Source organism: Hoplias malabaricus, chromosome 8 (assembly GCF_029633855.1).
Source record: "Hoplias malabaricus isolate fHopMal1 chromosome 8, fHopMal1.hap1, whole genome shotgun sequence".
Classification (NCBI taxonomy): domain Eukaryota; kingdom Metazoa; phylum Chordata; class Actinopteri; order Characiformes; family Erythrinidae; genus Hoplias; species Hoplias malabaricus.
In genome coordinates, this window is record NC_089807.1 from 38,824,750 (window position 1) to 38,844,686 (window position 19,937).

General features: G+C 44.4%; 2 protein-coding genes across 7 annotated transcripts; both read right to left on the bottom strand.

The window, feature by feature from the left end:
* Positions 1–216: 216 nt before the first annotated feature.
* cyp2u1 (cytochrome P450, family 2, subfamily U, polypeptide 1) lies at positions 217–8,024 on the bottom strand. Its single transcript, XM_066678912.1, has 5 exons — positions 7,454–8,024; positions 5,893–6,546; positions 3,658–3,819; positions 3,316–3,483; positions 217–2,013 (listed from the first exon to the last, which is right to left on the bottom strand). The coding sequence occupies exons 1-5, from the start codon at positions 7,899–7,901 to the stop codon at positions 1,835–1,837; spliced, it is 1,611 nt and encodes a 536-aa protein (XP_066535009.1). The 5' UTR covers positions 7,902–8,024; the 3' UTR covers positions 217–1,834.
* A 1,575-nt stretch (positions 8,025–9,599) lies between these two features.
* Positions 9,600–19,937, bottom strand: sgms2a (sphingomyelin synthase 2a). Of its 6 annotated transcripts, XM_066679399.1 has the most exons (6): positions 17,914–18,044; positions 17,379–17,461; positions 16,635–16,752; positions 13,554–13,707; positions 13,292–13,458; positions 9,600–10,496 (listed from the first exon to the last, which is right to left on the bottom strand). In XM_066679399.1, exons 2-6 carry the CDS (start codon positions 17,444–17,446, stop codon positions 10,311–10,313), a joined length of 693 nt encoding a protein of 230 aa, XP_066535496.1. In that variant the 5' UTR covers positions 17,447–17,461; positions 17,914–18,044; the 3' UTR covers positions 9,600–10,310. The 6 variants fall into 6 exon arrangements, with proteins under 6 accessions (XP_066535496.1, XP_066535494.1, XP_066535499.1 ...); XM_066679397.1 differs by lacking the exons at positions 17,379–17,461; positions 17,914–18,044 and adding an exon at positions 19,371–19,937; XM_066679402.1 differs by lacking the exons at positions 17,379–17,461; positions 17,914–18,044 and adding an exon at positions 18,292–18,402.

The following is a 19,937-nucleotide window of genomic DNA, read 5'->3' on the forward strand; positions in this document are numbered from 1 at the left end:
CCTCCCACAGCCCAAAATCACACGTTGGTAGGTGGAATGGCGACTCAAAAGTGTCCGTAGGCGTGAATGTGTGTGTGTGTTGCCCTGTGAAGGACTGGCGCCCCCTCCAGGGTGTATTCCCGCCTTGCACCCAATGATTCCAGGTAGGCTCTGGACCCACCGTGACCCTGAACTGGATAAGGGTTACAGGTAATGAATGAACTCATGGATGTTGTGAATTTATTCAGTCCCATTAAGGCCCTCATTACAAGGCATCAAGCATAAAACACAACAGATTACACAAAAACATAATGTAATTAAATATATGCAAATTTCAAATATCCGAGATGCATTTCATACCAAAAGTACTTCAGATAGTGCAGTCTGAACCAGTAAGAAACAGTTAGCAAAAGCAGAATGCCTGGAAAATGTGTATAATATATTAAAATACACTTTACAAATAATGTAACACAGTCTCAGGACCTTAGGGCTGCATCAACAGCACATTCCACTGTAAGGCAGCTTATCAAAGCTGGCCCACTCCATATGAAAATACAGTCACTAGACCATTTTATTTAAATTGTGCGTGAAAGAAAGCAGCATACATCATTTTACTTCAATTAGTATTCAATACTAATTTGAGATGCACAAGTTAATTCTCAGTGCTGTGTGCAATGAGACTTAATGCAATGTGCAGATCTGAAAGATGTTCAAGTAGAATATGTATAAACATCATCCATCAAGAGTTTTGAACCGTTCATTGTTTCAATAGTAAACAATGGCTTTAAAGTGCAACAACAACTGAAATAGTTAATTGCCATGTTTTTCCCACTTCTCTTTGGTATTGTTCAATAATTAATACGATTATAATAGACATAGGGCGGCACGGTGGTGCAGCAGGTAGTGTGTCGCAGTCACACAGCTCCAGGGGCCTGGAGGTTGTGGGTTCGATTCCCGCTCCGGGTGACTGTCTGTGAGGAGTGTGGTGTGTTCTCCCTGTGTCCGCGTGGGTTTCCTCCGGGTGCTCCGGTTTCCTCCTACAGTCCAAAAACACACGTTGGTAGGTGGATTGGTGACTCTAAAGTGTCCGTAGGTGTGAGTGAATGTGTGTGTGTGTGTTGCCCTGTGAAGGACTGGCGCCCCCTCCAGGGTGTATTCCCACATTGCGCCCAATGATTCTGGACCCACCGCGACCCTGAATTGGATAAGGGTTACAGATAATGAATGAATAATAGACATATTAAAAGGTAAACTAATCAATGCAAGGTAAAAACATCATGATTATTATTGATTTTTGTTCATATATATCATTAAAAATATTCAAATTAACTTTCTTAAAACTGAAATGTACTGGAGCACATGTGAAAGGAGAATACCATGGATTTTGCATAAAGTCATTCTCAAATGTGTCAAGGTCTGTAGAACTTTTATAGTCGTGGTGACAGGAACCAGACGTCTGAAGTGTCTAAAGCCTGAGATGGGTGGCTGGGGGTTTGTACATCCTCAGTAGACTGTACAATAAACCATTTCACATCCAACTATTGTAAATAACTGTGGTGAAAACACAATTATGACAATTATTTTTTCCCTCCCATTTTCAAAAGTGATTTCATGATCAAAGTCAGGTTGGTGGTCCAGCTTAATCATAAACTAACCAACATCTTAACGCTCAGCTGGCCCACTTCCAATGCCAGCTGAGGTGTAGGTGCAAAGTACTGTTCAGCGTCAATTATTTCTAAAAACACTGAAGTGGTAAAATCCTTTTTACTTTGAGCAAAAACTGGTTTAAAAGTTTCATTACTGCCACCTGCTGGTCATCTCTGTGCCAGTCTGCTTTTGCGAAGCCCAACCCGTGTCAGCGTGGTGTTACACAAACTTTGTACGGGCAGGGGGCCAAAGTGAGACCAAAGCGCCCGTGCATGGGGGGAGGTGCATGGCCGTCGGGAAGTCGAAAGTTGAAGGCCTGCATCAGACTGGTGAACATCAGGAAAAGCTCCATCTTCGCCAGCTGTTCTCCCATACACACCCTCCGACCTGAACATAGACCAGAAAAATCATTTCAACCAACCACCCTCAGTACAGGTTTTCTGTTCCACTTTCCATCAGAAAGCTTGAATTGAGTTTGTAGACTGTAATACAGTGCCGCTACCATGAAGCTAAGCTTGTAGAAAGTTATATGAAGTTGACGTATCACATTAAAAAGGTACAGAAGTTGCATAAATAAAAAGCTGGTGTAGAAATATTAAACCACCCATTTAAGTTAGACCCTATAAGTTGAAGCTGCTTAAAGATTTCAGTACCGTTTTAAAATAATACTACACTTGTAAACGTGTATTAATGTTTTTAAAATCTGTTTATTACATGGTTATTAATTAGGTTTACTTTAATCTTAAAGGTATTTTGTGTTAAATAAATGGGTCCAATCCATTCACTTTCAATTCAAGTTATTTAAGCTATTAATTTCTATTTCTAATTTTCAGCTGCTGTATATTTTTTTAAATGTTTGCATGTTTACAATGTTTGTTTATTTGACTGTATTTGACAAAGTTATTTGTTTCTTCTCAGGTTCAGCTGCTAGATTTTATTTTGGATTTCTGTTTACACTAAATTATTAAAAATAAGATTGATTACTGTTTGTGTGTTTGACAAAGTCAAGCTACTCCTTTTAAATTTTGACTGATATATTTTCTTTCATTCATTCATTCACTGTCTGTAAGTGATTATCCAGTTCAGGGTTGCGGTGGGTCCGAAGCCTACCCAGAATCACTGGGCGCAAGGCAGGAACACACCCTTGGTGCAGCAGTCCCTCACAGGGCAACACACATTCACTCACACCAATGGACCTATGGATTTTTGAGTCGCCAATCCACCTACGAACGTGTGTTTTAGGACCGTGGGAGGAAACTGGAGCACCCAGAGGAAACCCACGCAGACACAGGGAGAACACACCACACTCCTCACAGAGAGTCACCCGGTGGAAACCCACGCAGACACAGGGAGAACACACCACACTCCTCACAGACAGTCACCCGGAGCACGACAGGAACCCACAACCTCCAGGTCCCTGGAGCTGTGTGACTGCAACACTACCTCTGATACATTTTATTTATTTTAATATATTTTAAAAAGTTTTGTGACTTTTTAAAATTTTGAATCTGAATACACTTCAAATTTTAAAATAAGCAAATAATCAGCATTTTCTATGTGTTAACTTTCTTAACATTTTTGTTAGTAATGTTTAAGTCAATGAGCTTATATTCTCAGGTGCCTACAAATTTTGCAAATTATATTTTATAAATCATTTAAAAAAGAGGGAATTTAAATACTAATATGTACCTATTCCAAATGGAACAAAGTACTCCTTTCGTAGAAGTTGTCCCTGTTCATCTAGAAAGCGTGAAGGACTGAAGTCATCAGGATTCTCCCAGACAGCGGGATCTCTGTGGACTGACCACAGGTTCGGAATGATGACTGTGCCCTTAGGGATTGTGTACCCTCGGAATTCTGTGAAAAGACAGTTTCAGCTTAAAAAGCTGGTTTCTAGTTCTCTCTCCACATGCCCGCAGTAACCGAAACATCTTTCTGAAACAAGATATAAGGATCACAAGACCAGACTGATTTGCAGAACTATGATTTTCCCAACAGCTTGAAAAACCTCTAGTGTTTTCACTTCTCGACCTGTGGTCTTGGATGCCATGTGAGGTATGGACAGCGGCACCACTACGGTCATCCTCTGGACCTCCATTATGACGGCCTCTGTGTATGGCAGTGTCCCTTTATCTGTCAGAGATGGAACCCTCTCAGATCCCACCACGGCATCGATCTCTAGCTGAACTTTCTCTGTGAGGGCAAAGAAACAACAACATTACACAGAGAGCCAGAGTCCAGCACAGTGTTGACTTCTCAGCTTGACCACACAAGCTAAACCTGGTAATTAGTCAGTCAACTGTGCAGGGATCTGCCAGCTAGTTCACACACAGCAGGTAATAGTGGTTACTTCATGTGACACAGATGTGTCGTTTGTTTGGTCACGTGAACAGCAAAAATTGCATTGAATCTGATTGTTTTTAGATCGGATTTGAGCCACTTTCATGTGTGTTATTGAAATCCAAAATTTTGTAATGTCACTCACTGACCGTTGAGAATGATTCATGGACTCAGCTCTAAAGTATATTTGTTTTCATTTGAAATGTTTAGGACATGGAAACAGACTGTGGGTCAAAGCTATTTAATTTTGAAAAAAATATTGGGATCTTCGAAATATTAAACTAAATTAGTGTTTTGCAAGAAATTTCCAGGAAATTGACACTTAGAGTGAACAAACATCCGTTCATGTTTTAATATTCTAAGACTTTAATCATGTCGAATAAAGGGGCGGCACGGTGGCGCAGCAGGTAGTGTCGCAGTCACACAGCTCCAGAGACCTGGAGGTTGTGGGTTCGATTCCTGCTCCAAGTGACTGTCTGTGAGGAGTGTGGTGTGTTCTCTCTGTGTCTGCGTGGGTTTCCTCCGGGTGACTGTCTGTGAGGAGTGTGGTGTGTTCTCTCTGTGTCTGCGTGGGTTTCCTCCGGGTGACTGTCTGTGAGGAGTGTGGTGTGTTCTCCCTGTGTCTGCGTGGGTTTCCTCCGGGTGACTGTCTGTGAGGAGTGTGGTGTGTTCTCTCTGTGTCTGCGTGGGTTTCCTCCGGGTGACTGTCTGTGAGGAGTGTGGTGTGTTCTCTCTGTGTCTGCGTGGGTTTCCTCCGGGTGACTGTCTGTGAGGAGTGTGGTGTGTTCTCCCTGTGTCTGCGTGGGTTTCCTCCGGGTGACTGTCTGTGAGGAGTGTGGTGTGTTCTCTCTGTGTCTGCGTGGGTTTCCTCCGGGTGACTGTCTGTGAGGAGTGTGGTGTGTTCTCTCTGTGTCTGCGTGGGTTTCCTCCGGGTGACTGTCTGTGAGGAGTGTGGTGTGTTCTCTCTGTGTCTGCGTGGGTTTCCTCCGGGTGACTGTCTGTGAGGAGTGTGGTGTGTTCTCTCTGTGTCTGCGTGGGTTTCCTCCGGGTGACTGTCTGTGAGGAGTGTGGTGTGTTCTCTCTGTGTCTGCGTGGGTTTCCTCCGGGTGACTGTCTGTGAGGAGTGTGGTATGTTCTCCCTGTGTCTGCGTGGGTTTCCTCCGGGTGACTGTCTGTGAGGAGTTGGTGTGTTCTCCCTGTGTCTGCGTGGGTTTCCTCCAGGTGACTGTCTGTGAGGAGTGTGGTGTGTTCTCCCTGTGTCTGCGTGGGTTTCCTCCGGGTGACTGTCTGTGAGGAGTGTGGTATGTTCTCCGGTTTCCTCCCACAGTCCAAAAACACACATTGGTAGGTGGATTGGCGACTCAAAAGTGTCCATAGGTGTGAGTGAACATGTGAGTGTGTTTGTGTTGCTCTGTGAGGGACTGGTGCCCCGTTCCTGCCTTGCGCCCAATGATTCCAGGTAGGCTGGAATCGAATAAAGAAATTGGTTGTTTTGTGAAACAGTGCTGCACAGTAAAACACCAGTTTGTTTCCATTCCTTAATTTCAAAGACGAAAGTGCTTTGGAGGGAACCGACTGACCTTTCCCTCTAGTCGCCGAGCCTGAAGGATTGTCCTTTTGCGCATGTGGGTCAGTTTAGGAGCCAGATTTGTTCAGACTGATATCAGACATAGATCATATTATATACACAGTGTAAACAGCAGAACAAAAAATAAATCAGATTTGGGCCATTTTTACCTGCTGTGTGAACGTAGCCTAGGAGTTCTACACCACTGTTGTAAGTGTTTGATTGCTAATTTATAACAGCAGGAATGTGATATCAGGTGAAATGTGAGTACTGAAAAGTACATGTTGAATTTCAAACCAAACTGTCTAATGCACAACAGCGGTAACCCTATCCTACCAACCCGAGGTGTCTGTGTGTACCTTGGACATCAGGATATAGACACATGTACAGCACCATCCACAGTATGCTGTTTGTGGTAGTATCCGTCCCTGCAATGAACAGTTCCCCTATAACGTGGAAGAGATATTCTTCTGAAAACCCACTCTCCTCTGAATCTTCTGCTTGTTGCTGGGCCAACATCTCCACCAGGTAGATGTCTATAAAGTCTCTGGGGTTTTCGGGGTCCAGAGTGGCTCTGTGTTGGGCAATGATCTTCTTCAGGAAAGCCGTGATGTCCCTCTCCACATGGCGGAGCTGCTTGAAGACACCCCAGGGGATGTAGTAGAGCCAAGGGAAGATGTTGATGAGGATGGCGGGGCTGTTGACGATGATCTCCAGCCCGTGGGCCATGTGGTTGAGCTGGGTGCAGAACTCCTCGTCCTGGTGATGGAAGCGCCGGCCCAGACTGATGGATGATATGACGTTGGACACGGCGTTGCTAATCAAGGGAGTCAGGTCCACTCCTGACTCTCCTGCTTCTTGATTTTGCCTCAGCAGCTCTGCCTTAACCATGGCAAAGCCCTCATGTATACAAGGCTCCAGGCTCAGCTTTCCAAGGCCAAAGTTGCGCAGAGTTGTGTGGCAGAACCTACGCTGCTTTCTCCAGATCGGGCCGTAAGGTGCGAACACAATGCCTGCAACAAAGGAAAACAATGACATTGTATTGGAGTCAAAAGTTCAGTATACAATTCAGGCCCTAGACGCTCATGTTAAGCACAGATTGATGGTTTTCTGACTCCTCAGTCCAGGTTTTTGGTGCAAAATCACCATATTGGATTATGCAACCTCAAATATGCAAATTCAGACATTCATTCATTCATTCATTATCTGTAAGCGCTTATCCAGTTCAGGGTCGCGGTGGGTCCAGAGCCTACCTGGAATCATTGGGCGCAAGGAGGGAATACACCCTGGAGGGGGCGCCAGTCCTTCACAGGGCAACACACACACATTCACTCACACCTACGGACACTTTTTGAGTCGCCAATCCACCTACCAACGTGTGTTTTTGGACTGTGGGAGGAAACCCACGCTGACACAGGGAGAACACACCAACTCCTCACAGACAGTCACCCGGAGCGGGAATCGAACCCACAACCTCCAGGACCCTGAAGCTGTGTGACTGCGACACTACCTGATGCGCCACCATGCCGCCCCAAATTCAGACACCCATGTTTTATTACATCATAATCCTAAGGAACCAATCCCATCAACTTGTGCGATGTGGGCCAAGGAGCCTGGTGTTGCAACGTTATTTTGCAGACTTAAATGCAGTGCCGAGCCCGGAGCAGCAATTACAGAGGCTCTGTTCTTTTTATTACAGGTCAGAGGAGCATCACAATGATTTTGAAGCTGTCATTTTAAGGTAAAAACACTACATATTGCCCCTTTGAAGGCTTATGTTTTTTATTCTTTGTACATTGCTTCAAAATGTGTGGTTTTTAGTGTACTTCCAAATTGCTCTGGGAGCTGGAGAAGGCCTGGGCCTCTGCTGGTGCCTATCTGACTGAAGGCATGAATAATGCACGGCTCTGCTCCTGTTACCTTTGCGCTTGGTGATGATGGAGACGATGGGAATGTCGGGTCTGTCCGAGAACACTTCGGCGTAGTTGCTCATGGCGTCTCGGATGACGTCGTAGCCGGTCAGCACCACTATGAGCTGGCTCCCAACGAAGATGCTATAGACGTTTCCGTAGAGTTTGGAGAGCTGCATGAGTCCGACCTGCGGAGAGAGCGTGTTCCCGCGGTTCTTCTCGAGATCTGCGCGGTGCCCAAACAGCTTCAGGACGAACGGAGGTACGAGCAAACTGCCAAAGTTTCCCACGATGGGCAGCGGGGTGGGTCCCGGGGGGATGTTCAGAAAGCGCCTTGCCCGGCTGTAGTGCCTCAATAAGAAGAAAACAAGAAGAAACACCGCCGCGGCCGCGATGTTGACGGAAGATAGCGGCGAGACACTGACCTCCTGCCATAGCTGCCGGAGCACGCTCTCCATTCGGCCGTTGCTGGCTTAAACCGTTCTTAACACGAGCTGTAGTGACTCAGAGCCCAGTCCGGAGCTCCAGCTCTAGTTCCTCCTCTTCATGCCCGTACAGCCTCTTTAGAGCCGCTGCTCTGGTTGTTGTTGTGTTTGGGACGTGGCCGCCTCTGCCGCCCGTTATTGGCTGATACCAGCACAACCTGATTGGTCGTTCGGCTCAGATCAAACAAAATGGGCGGGCGCACTAATCGGGCGCTGCCCAATCAGCTGCGACTTGGACGCGTGTTTACTTTGCACAGTGCCTGAGGCACATAACACACAATCCTCCACAGATATAAACGGATCAACCAAAACATTAAAACAACCCCCTTTATTAAACACATTGTTCAATTGATCAGCTCCACTGACCATAAAGGTACACTATGTAGTTCTACGATTACGGACTGTAGTCCATCTGTTGCTCTGCATTATATACACTAAACGAGCACTGGGTTAGGAAGACCTACCTGTAGTAAAAATAGTTCATCAAGCAAAAATATGTAGTGTCATTGTGTCCAACAAAGGAATAGAGGACAAACAACGCAAACCATGCCGCAATGTACTACAATCTCTGACTTTACCTCCTTAGGGTTGGTCCAAGAATGGATAGAATGGACTGTGAGTGGACACTGTTTAAAAACTCTAGGCGCACTGCTGTGACTGATCCACTGGTACCAGTACAACACACACTAACACCACCACCACATCAGTGTCACAGAAGAACAGGGTGAAACGGGGATAAGAATGTATGCAGAGTTACAGATGGACTACTGTCTGTATCTGTAGAACTACACCACGCTAATGTATGATCAGACAAGCTGAATTTACAGTAAGCGTCGGAAGCAGGTGGTGGTCATAATATTATGAATGTACTTTATATTATATTATTCATTCATTATCCAGTTCAGGGTCGCGGTGGGTCCAGGGTCTACCTGGAATCATTGGGCGCAAGGCGGGAATACACCCTGGAGGGGGCGCCAGTCCTTCACAGGGCAACGCACACACTCACACATTCACTCACACCTACGGACACTTTTGAGTCACCAATCCACCTACCAACGTGTGTTTTTGGACTGTGGGAGAAAACCGGAGCACCCGGAGGAAACCCACGCAGACACAGAGAGAGGTCCCTGGAGCTGTGTGACACTACCTGCTGCGCCACCGTGCCTCCCTATATTATATTATATTATATTATAGGGTGGCATGGTGGCATAACAGGTAGTGTGACTGTCACATAGCTCTAGGGTTGTGTGTTCGAGCCCCACTCTGGGTGACTGTGAGTCTGGTGTGTTCTCCCTGTGTCCACATGGGTTTCCTCCCACAGTCCAAAAACACACGTTGGTAGGTGGACTGGTCATTCAAAAGTGTCCATAGTGAATGTGTGAGCGTGTGTTGCCCTGTGAAAGAATGGCGCCCCCTCCAGGGTGTATTCCCACTTGATTCCGGGTAGGTTCCAGGCCCAACGTGACCCTGAACTGGATAAGCACTTAAAGACAACGAATGAATATTATATTATATATAATACTATATTATATATATATTCAACTTTTTAAACATTTATCACATATACAGTAATATATTTTACATTATATGTTGGAAATAAAAGACAGCTTGCAGACATTGATTTATTAAATGTTTATTGTCAAGATTTGTATATAAAATAGATAACGAACAATACACATTTAAAAACATGCATGCATTAAAAGGCACAGTTGGGACGGTATAACCCTTTTTTACAGGGTTGTGGTCACAAAAAGAGGAAATTAAATAGAAATGATGAAAAAACAGAATAACATTTCCTAAAGGAACTTGCTAATTTCCCCAATGATTGTATGAAACAGTCATTATATTGATACTTGGATGGATCATTTGATACTAAACCCATTTTAAACATGGCCGTCCCTTCCCGGGGACCTGCTTTACGGAATAAAATACTGTTTACTCAGGGATCAAAAACTAATTTGACTCTTCATCTCATGTGATTTGTACTTTATAAAATATATTTAAAAATAATAAATAATCAATTTAACGATTACATTTTTTTCTAATTTTTAGTGGCGAATGTAACTGATTGTTCCTTTAAAGACTGAATATAACTAACTCTCTAGAACTCTACATAAATACTTAAGAATATTATTCATATTTATTGGATAATCTATGTATTAAAAAAGGGGCAGGTTAAAAGTCAAGGCCTTATTTGGCATATTTAAAAAAAAGAACTAAATAAGATTACCATTTCTTTATTTAGGCTTAAACCTGAGCCAATGCTTGTCTCACAGCCTCTTCAATAATCTTTGGTCTGATTTATTTACAGCATGTTAAGCAGCCATAAATACAGCATGGTGATAATGGCAGAGAAAAACTGCTGGGGGATATGTGGAGTGCTCACTCCTCCCGAGCGCTCTGGACCATGGAGTACTTCTTGCAGGGGTTCTTGAGGCAGGCTGGTGGCCACGTAACCGGCCAGCAGAAAGAACAAGGCACGTGGGACTGGACGTTGCGCTCCAGAAAGTTAAAGATGGGGTTCCACCAGGTGTGAGTGAGGTAGTTGTTGGGGCAGCACTTCAGAGCCTGTAAACAAGGGCAGAGATTACAGGCCACGACCTCTATCTGCTTCCAAGAGAGATGACAAATAAAGGCTTTGACTTGACCAGCCCCAGACAACATAGGCCCTGACCGGCCCAGTGACATTTGTAAAGACGGCAACACAATATTTTCATAAAAACTACGTAAAAGATAATTGTTTTAAAAGATCTGGAGCTCCTACCAACAGGGTTCGGGACAGGGCTGTTGAGACAGGGTAAGAAATTTGTTGTGTTGTTTGATCTTTGTGGTATTTTGGCCACAGACATTTGATTCGTTAAGACCCCAGAACTATGTTCACTTGAGGAAAAGGTGTAGAGTGTGTCCCATTTAAAACAACACTAGGTAATATTTTTACATTAAAAGTATAGCTTCAAAAAAGTTGGGAACACAAGAAAAACACCCTCTCCCTCCCCCTTCCACTTGATTTCAGGACCGTGCTTAATAGGTGAATTTCACTCTTCAACTCTAGGGGGAGCCCATGAGCAATGAATCCTTGGCTAAAATAAACACCTGCTGTAAAAACAGTTCACATCCTTCCTCAAATATAGCTGTGCTGAGATGTAATAGACAGTATGACTTTCATGTTTTCAGTATATATGCCACAGTGGGGCAGTGGTCTGCAAGTTTGATTTCCAGGGATGCTTCAGCTATCCATGCCTGAGTATTTTAGAGAGGGTGCAATTGGTCACATTCTATCTGGTTGTGACCTGTCATATACCAGGTGCAGAGGCGATTGCTCTAAGACTGCAAGAGAAGCTCAGCTTACCCTAAAATGTCAAAAAATAAGTGATCAAATATATACTGTTGTGTGTACATGTCATTGAATAAATATGCACTACAACGCGCTCAACTTTTGTTCAGAATCAGCTTCTTATCACTGGTAAAGACGCGGCTTTCCTCTCAATCATTCCCGCAGTTTCACAGTGCTTTAAGCATCCACAGAGTTCAATAGCGAAGCAGCGAAACGAGACGAGTCATTGGATAAATGCTGGGCTTTGTCCCACCCATCGGACACTCAGCGTCTCTGGGAGTCTATGGGGCAGTGGGCTGACCTCAGCTGTCCCGGACGCTCAGCTTCTGCATGATGATTGGATGATCTGTCTGAGGCTGAATCCCTTTTTGATTGACAGCGAAGTGAGCGAATCAGTGATCCTTTGGTGTAAAGATCCGTGGGAGCACAGGCGGACACACTTCACATGGGCCAAGGCCGTTTAAGCAGCCTAGCTCTGCTGGCCATTGAGAGGACACTAGTCAAGTCCCTGGAAAAGACGCCTTGTGGTACGACAGGGTCACAGATCATTTTCTTGAAAAGGAACGGAGGGTAGAATTTACGTATAAATAAACCGACATATTTTATGATGTAGGCCACAACTGAGCTTCCCCTCCTTGAAAGACCAGTATCCGCCACTGACCAGGTGGCATATGACATGTTATATCAAAGGCATGCTCCCCTCTCCAGTACTATTGCTCCCTAACAGCTCAACAAAAAGCCACAATGATTCACACCCACAAAACAACTCAGGGTCCACATACTTGCCTCCTTTTTTTTTTTCAATTTTATCAGGCCATCCCTTCCAGAAAAAGAGATCATGAAAATTTGATACACACATTTTCCCACTAGGGGGCGGAAAGCCTATGCGGTAGAAGAACATATTCAAAAGTATACTTTCCTAAACTTGAACCCTAGTCAAACCTCTCAAGGCTGATGTTGACTTGCACCTCTCAAAATGATTTGTGTGTGTGTGGAGGAGTAAGGGCGCACTTTAAGGCCATCAGGGGAGTCATAGCTCATAAGCTCTCCGTAATGGACGAGAGACTACTCTGAGCTATGTAAACACTTACATCGGGAGGATCAGTGCCATTTTTAATGCTCTGGGCTTCTTCAATCTTCCTAAACCACACAGAGAGGTCTTAGAGGATAGGTGTGTGTGTGTGTGTGTGTGTGTGTGTGAGGGTTGTATTCTCTCCATGGCATTTGAGCACTCAAGTACTTTTAGAACAGAATAAATATGGACAGCTATTGACAAATATTTTTGCTCCTGCCCAGCATCTATAATCTGATTCACAGTGTTTCCATTACTTTGCTGAGAATTCTGAGTGAGGTACATCTATTTATAGAAGCACAAATCATTATATAGTAGGCTTCTGAAACAGATAAAACAGATGTTTCTGAAATATGAATCTTTTGTTCAGGCATAAAATCCTTTCGGAAATGTGTGTGAGTTGTAAAAAGTCAATCATGATTGTATTTTTGTTGAGTTTAGACGCTATTTGTCATGAGGTAGCAGCTGGTTTGCTTGTGCGACCATAGGAACTCTGGAACTCTAGGACACGAAAGGGGGAACCCCTGGCGAGGGGCAACTCCAAACAGAAGGAAGGTTTCGTTCAAGTCACATACGGATGCATCCTTATTATTTTGGGTGGATGGAGAACAACATCTGGGCACTTTAACTGTTCTTGGCTTTTGTGTTCTTGAGAACTGGAACATAACTTCAGCAGTGGACTATGATGTCATACAAGAACTCAAGAACATAAGAACACACAAGAACCCATATTGAGAAACTGCTGTGCTGGCCTTGCCCTTAAGCTAGTGGATGCCTTGCACTGTCCCAAACCCAAACTCACAACCGTAAACTCACTTGAGGTGGTATATGACATGTTGTATCAATGGCATGCTCCCCTCTCCAGTCCTATTGCTCCCTAACAGCTCAACAAAAAGCAACAATCTGCCTCTGGGGATACTAATTGATCTTGGTCTGGCTTGGTCATGGTTGGCGTACCTGTACGTTGGCCATGGTATGATACCAGTAGAAGAGGCGGGAGGTGATGAAGTAGGCCACCACCACGTCCACACTGTAGTGCTCGTGCGCCACCAGGATACAGACCACCCCCACAGCGGCCAGGAGCCAGCAGAGCAGGTGATACCACCAAAAGGAGCGTGGGGAATCTGTAGGAAGTGGAGGCTGGTTATAACAGCCCTCAGAATTGACCATGAATGGATCTGAGCTGGACACTAAGTGGACCAGACGCACAGACACTTACACTCCTTGATGAAGAGATATGTGAGGGTCAGCATGACTGTATGACCGCTGTAGAGGAAATCCCCACACATGATGTGAGAGCCGGTGATGGACAGCCCTGCTCCAGAGATCAGCTGTAGGACACGCTGTAGTTTAGCTTGAGAGTCTCCGTACAGCTGAGGGAAACACACAGAGAGAGAGAGAGAGAAGGGAAATAGAGGTGAGGAGAGAAGAGAGAAACATTTCCATAAGTGGTCTTCCATTTCATGACATAAAAGCTTCCCATCATTGTCCTTTAAAATTCTCAGAATGTTCTCAGATTTCCACATGTGCTGTCAGTGTTGATTACATTAGTATTTAAGTCGTCCTCTTGAGTACTTCTCATTGTTTGTAATCAAGTGATATATTGATTATTCTGATTAATCATTCCACTTTGTGTTCAGTCGGTTTTTACGTGATCTCTCCAGTAAAGCACTGCCAATGGAATGGGATTAAAGCTCTGGAGGAGCTGCACATGAGCCTAAATTTACCATATTCAAAGTCAAGTGTCAGCTATAGGGGTATAAAACACCCCAGCATCAGACTGTGGAGCAGTGGAATTGCATTCCCTGGAATGATGGAGCTCCATGGGATGAGTTGAAGTGCAAGAACTAATAATTCAACATCTGTAGAACATGAATGCTCGTGCCCAGTCTTACTAGAAGATTACAGATTGTTACAGCAGAGCACCAATTGACTGGAAACTCCCATTGATGTCTAGAGAGATACTGTACAAGCAAGTGTCTAAATACATTTGGCTATATTGTACATCGCACAGGAAAATAAGCTAGGAAACCCTTCAATTTTATATAAAACAACATAAAACAATATGTGACAAAAAATACACACATTCATTCATTCATTCATTATCTGTAAGCGCTTATCCAGTTCAGGGTCGCGGTGGGTCCAGAGCCTACCTGGAATCATTGGGCGCAAGGCGGGAATACACCCTGGAGGGGGCGCCAGTCCTTCGCAGGGCAACACACACACACACACACACACACACCTACGGACACTTTTGAGTCACCAATCCACCTACCAACGTGTGTTTTTGGACTGTGGGAGGAAACCAGAGCACCCGGAGGAAACCCACGTAGACACAGGGAGAACACACCACACTCCTCACAGACAGTCACCCGGAGGAAACCCACACCGACACAGGGAGTACACACCACACTCCTCACAGACAGTCACCCGGAGGAAACCCACGTAGACACAGGGAGAACACACCACACTCCTCACAGACAGTCACCCGGAGGAAACCCACACCGACACAGGGAGTACACACCACACTCCTCACAGACAGTCACCCGGAGGAAACCCACACAGACACAGGGAAAACACACCACACTCCTCACAGACAGTCACCAGGAGGAAACCCACACAGACACAGGGAGAACACACCAAACTCCTCACAGACAGTCACCCGGAGGAAACCCACACAGACACAGGGAAAACACACCAAACTCCTCACAGAAAATACACACATGTCCACGACAAATGTTTACTATTATTATTATGTTTACTACTATTATGTTCTGAAATCATTTGAGAGGGAGTGGTTTCCTACCCTCATCCAAAAGTTACATAGAGCAGTTTCTGCAGTGCTGAGCCCAGGGTAGCAATGACAGAGGCTCTATTCTCCCTTTTAGTTTAAGTTCAAGAAGTTTATTGTCATTTCAGCAGTATACAATGTTTACAGTATACAGTGAAACGAAATAGTTCCTCCAGGACCAAGGTGCTACATAAAACAATACACAACATTAAAGTGCAACTAGTGCAAACATAAAACAGCGCATACACATACAGCTCAGTAGAGCATCACAACGATTATGAAGCTGTGATTTAAAGGTAAAGCATGCTACATTCACGAGCACTAAGAGAACCATCATCAGAACCAAAACTCACATGTATTTAAGGATACACTATTAACTCCAAGAACAGAACAAATCGATGCACATGTTTGTGCAGTGCATTTTCCTTGCCATTTCCAAACCACCTGATTTTTAGGTTATTTATTTTTCTGGAATATAATGACGAATGTCATTTTTAAAAAGAACAAGACTGTTTTTGAATAGAGAAGTTGGTGTGTTCTCCCTGTGTCTGCGTGGGTTTCCTCCGGGTGCTCCGGTTTCCTCACACAGTCCAAAAACACACGTTGGTAGGTGGATTGGAGACTCAAAAGTGTCCATAAGTGTGAATGTGCGAGTGAATGTGTGAGTGTGTGTGTCTGTGTTGCCCTGTGAAGGACTGGCACCCCCTCCAGGGTGTATTCCCGCCTTGCGCCCAATGATTCCAGGTGGACTCTGGACCCACCGCGACCCTGAACTGGATAAGTGCTTACAGATAATGAATGAATGAATGAATGAATGTTTTTGAATACAGAATTACAAATACACCAAAAAACGATTTAAGACTTAGTACACCCAATGATATGCAATTTAGTAACTAACATTTGTTAGAATTTGAAAAAACAAATGTCAGTTAATAAAAAAATATATAATAAACAGTGATATTAAATAATGATATTTATAAATCAAGTGTAATGGAGGCGGCACGGTGGCGCAGCAGGTAGTGTCGCAGTCACACAGCTCCAGGGGCCTGGAGGTTGTGGGTTTGATTCCCGCTCCGGGTGACTGTCTGTGAGGAGTTAGTGTGTTCTCCCCGTGTCCGCGTGGGTTTCCTCCGGGTGCTCCGGTTTCCTCCCACAGTCCAAAAACACACGTTGCAGGTGCATTGGCGACTCGAAAGTGTCCGTAGGTGTGAGTGTGTGAGTGAATGTGTGTGTGTGTGTCTGTGTTGCCCTGTGAAGGACTGGCGTCCCCTCCAGGGTGTATTCCCGCCTTGCGCCCGATGATTCCAGGTAGGCTCTGGACCCCCCGCGACCCTAAATTGGATAAGCGGTTACAGATAATGGATGGATGGATGAAGTGTAATGGACCAATTGTGAGAGCCCTAACGTTATCCTATAAGCCTAAGCCCAGCTTTTTCCACAGTCTGAATGTGTCTCCAGTCTGTTGGAGTTATTAGAGTAGTCAGTGAAGTTTTAGTGGTCAGTGTTTACCTTGGGGGCGCAGGACATGTGCATGCCAGGCACGGGCAGTGTGGTGATGTACATGGTCACGCAGCGGTACAGGTAGAGCGTTCCCATCAGGAAGAAGAACCTCCTGCCCACAATGGACCTGGAAAAGCAGTGCAGGGTGTCAAATCCTACGTGCAACTTTGGCTCCACCCATTTTGTTTCAGCCAAATAATTTGAAACAAATTTTTTGAATGTGTGTGAAAGGTCATACAGTGAAGTCATACTGAACTAACACCAACATGGTAGCAAATTCAGCACCCAGTTTTGATCAGCATCAACAATATAATGTACGTGAGCATGTTCGGTGCCAAACGTAAGTCCTACACCATACAATACCACTCCAACTCATTCCAAAAGTATTGGATGGAGATCCATGTCTCCAGAAAACACAGCTCCACTGCTCCACACTGCAATGCTTGGGACTCCAACACCCGTGGACAATGTCACACACTCACACTGTCCCTCACAAACTCACTCCTGTGTATTATTTTACAACACAGCCACAATAACAGTTACTAGTAATCCAGAAACAGATGATTTCTCCAATGGAGCACCTCCTGCATGCATTATTCTCAGGCACCTCCCTAATTTGTTCCTGGAAACAGTAATGTGACAGCCACACTGTGCAGTCAGTTGCAACATTTACATCATCCACTGAAAGTGGAAGAACAATTTGCTGCTTAGAAAAACAACATAATGACAATCAATGGCATTGAACCTGCTTACATTTTATATTCAGTCTTAAAATACTCTGCGATTTCAGCCTTCAGGCGCAGTGTTCTTGCTCGTGTCATCCAATCAGATTCAATCTGAAGCATATTTCAAAGCAATGGACAATGAAATGTAACCAGAGACCTTTCTAAAAGAGTAACAGCCCAAACAAGCCGAGATTGCATTTACTGCAGTAAACCTCTCTCTATCCTCTTGGGAAGGATCTATGTTGGTAGCTGGAACATTTCTGTGATGATTTTACAGCATTCAGCCACAAGAGCTTTAGTGAGGTTAGGTACTGGTTTTGGACGATTGTTTTTGAAGTTCTCCCTCACAAGTAGAAGTTTATTGAAGCGTCCTTTTAGTATAGTGCTTTTAAACTGAATAAGCTTTATATATTCAGTTTAATATATGTACTTATCAGTGGTATACTAAACACCACTATACTGACAAATATACAGATATATCTAAGCATATCTGGAGTACACTTGTAATCTTTTGATCAAGCTACACTAAAGAAAAGTATATATTCTATTAAAATGTTATGTACACTTAGCTTGTAGTTTGGGGTGGAAAGGTACACAGATATTAGAGTGACCAGACGTCGTCTTTTACCCGGACATGTCTCCTTTTTTAGACTTAAAAAAACGTCCAGGCGGAATTTCACAAACGTCCGGCATTTTGTTTTTCTAGAGCTTACATAGAACTTTCGAGAAGCGTTTCGTTCACAAACTAGTCCCGCCCTCCCCTACTCCGATTGGTTCGCTTGAGCGAGAAGGGGGCGTGGTGAAGTAGCCTAAAATCTTCGGATTGGACGGTCTGACTGTAGAGCTACCGTTATTGGTCGATAACCTCCTCTGTAAACATTTAATTGGTCAGTCTGCACGTCAGTAGTCCTTGTTTACGTCAGGCAAAGTTCATTACCTACCCTCATCTCGAGCAGCTATGCCGAAACGTAAATGTAAGTTCTCGGATGAGTTAAAAAAGAAATTCCCATGTTTTGTGTAGCAAATAAAGGTGTAAAGGACCTAAAAATACATATAGGTTCAGCTAAGCATACAACAGCAGCGAGGGGGGCGGGAGCTCATCACCCCCCCCCCCCCCCCCCCCCCCCCTCTTCCGGGGAGTGTCCTCTTTTTCACCATCTCAGATCTGGTCACCCTAACAGATATATATTTCACATTTTATACTCAATATTCTTCAAACATTTCAGCAAGTCTAAGTTGTAAATAAACCACCAAAAAAACATACCTCCAAATTTTTGTTAATTATATTTTGGGGGCATTTTACTTCATCATAATTCATATTTATTTTGTGTTCTCTCTGTGAGCCTCTACCCACTGGTGGCGCTGTTTCGCTGCATGCGCTCTAACTCTGTTATTTACTCAAAGAAGAGCTATGCAGCAGGGTTTTCTTGTCAGTGATAACATAAACAAACACGGCTTTTCTAAACTTCTTGACTCTGCAATTAAGTCTTCACGTTAAGTGCAGAGTTAGGGATAGGTTTAAGTTTATGGTTAGGGTTAGGCAAAGTTTTAAGGCTGCCTTTTCACGCAGGGTTGCCAGATATTCACTGTAAACTATTTATGAGCACTGGGAATGGTCTTTTAAGAATATTTGTCCATTTTCACCATAACACTAGGCTGGGGTTGATAGTATTGTAACAGGCTTAATTCATAATATAATCCATTACCACTGTAAGTGAAATAAAATTATAACTAGTTCACATTATGTATGTCTTCTACTCAAAATGTACTACTTACTACTACATTTACTACTACAAAAAACATATTTAAGCATACTTTTATAAATTAAAAAGCACCAGGTTTTGAAATAGTACACCTACAAGTATACTAACTTTATTTAATAATATATAATTTCATTGCACTGAGCACAGTCACATTAGACATTTCTAGTGCTATTCTATGGAGATTATACAAGCTGTGTATGTGCGATTGAACACATGGTTGATAATGCGAGGAATCCTGGGAGTGTCCACCCACTTACCGATATCTGTGAAAGAGCCACTGTAAGGACCAGATCCCCACCAACACCATACCATTGACCTCAGTCACTGTGAACGCCCACTTGACTCGGTCAATGTAGTCAAAGAACTTGTCCGGCAGGGGTGGGCTGCTATCTTTTGGCGGGACCCTCTCGTGGACCACTGTGATCATCACGGTGGTCAGCACCAGATTACAGCCGGCGTACATGAAGGCGAGCAGGGTCTTCCACCACTCCATGGGCAGACGGATGGGCTTGCCATCCGGCACCGAGATCTTGACGTAGTCTCGGTGGCGGACCAGAGCCTTTCGGCTTCTTTTGGCTTCCTCTGCTTCTGGACTGTGCACTGGACAGACCAGACCCCCAGGATGGCTGGCATCGTGTGTGTGGGTGTCCGGGGAGTGTCGCTCACACTGGTGATCCGCAGAGGCCATGAATGTCCACACACTGCCCACTAATGGCTAAAGCACTGGACACACACATACACAGGCTTCGATCGGTGTTGACGTCACTGCTGCAGATGAATGGCTTTGTCCTTCTCTCTCAGGTGTGGAGCTCCAGCTGCAGTCT

Bases quoted from the DNA above. Each gene is read 5' to 3' on its own strand.
- sgms2a (XM_066679397.1), bottom strand. From the start codon at position 19,801: ATGGCCTCTGCGGATCACCAGTGTGAGCGACACTCCCCGGACACCCAC. The intron at 16,753-19,370 runs GTAAGTGGGTGG...CTGCTTTTCCAG, and splicing joins TGGCTCTTTCACAGATATCG to GTCCATTGTGGGCAGGAGGT. The intron at 10,497-13,291 runs GTACGCCAACCA...CCTTGTTTACAG, and splicing joins ATACCATGGCCAACGTACAG to GCTCTGAAGTGCTGCCCCAA.
- cyp2u1 (XM_066678912.1), bottom strand. From the start codon at position 7,901: ATGGAGAGCGTGCTCCGGCAGCTATGGCAGGAGGTCAGTGTCTCGCCG. The intron at 3,820-5,892 runs GTACACACAGAC...TTGCCCTCACAG, and splicing joins TCTATATCCTGATGTCCAAG to AGAAAGTTCAGCTAGAGATC. The intron at 3,484-3,657 runs GTCGAGAAGTGA...GTCTTTTCACAG, and splicing joins CATGGCATCCAAGACCACAG to AATTCCGAGGGTACACAATC.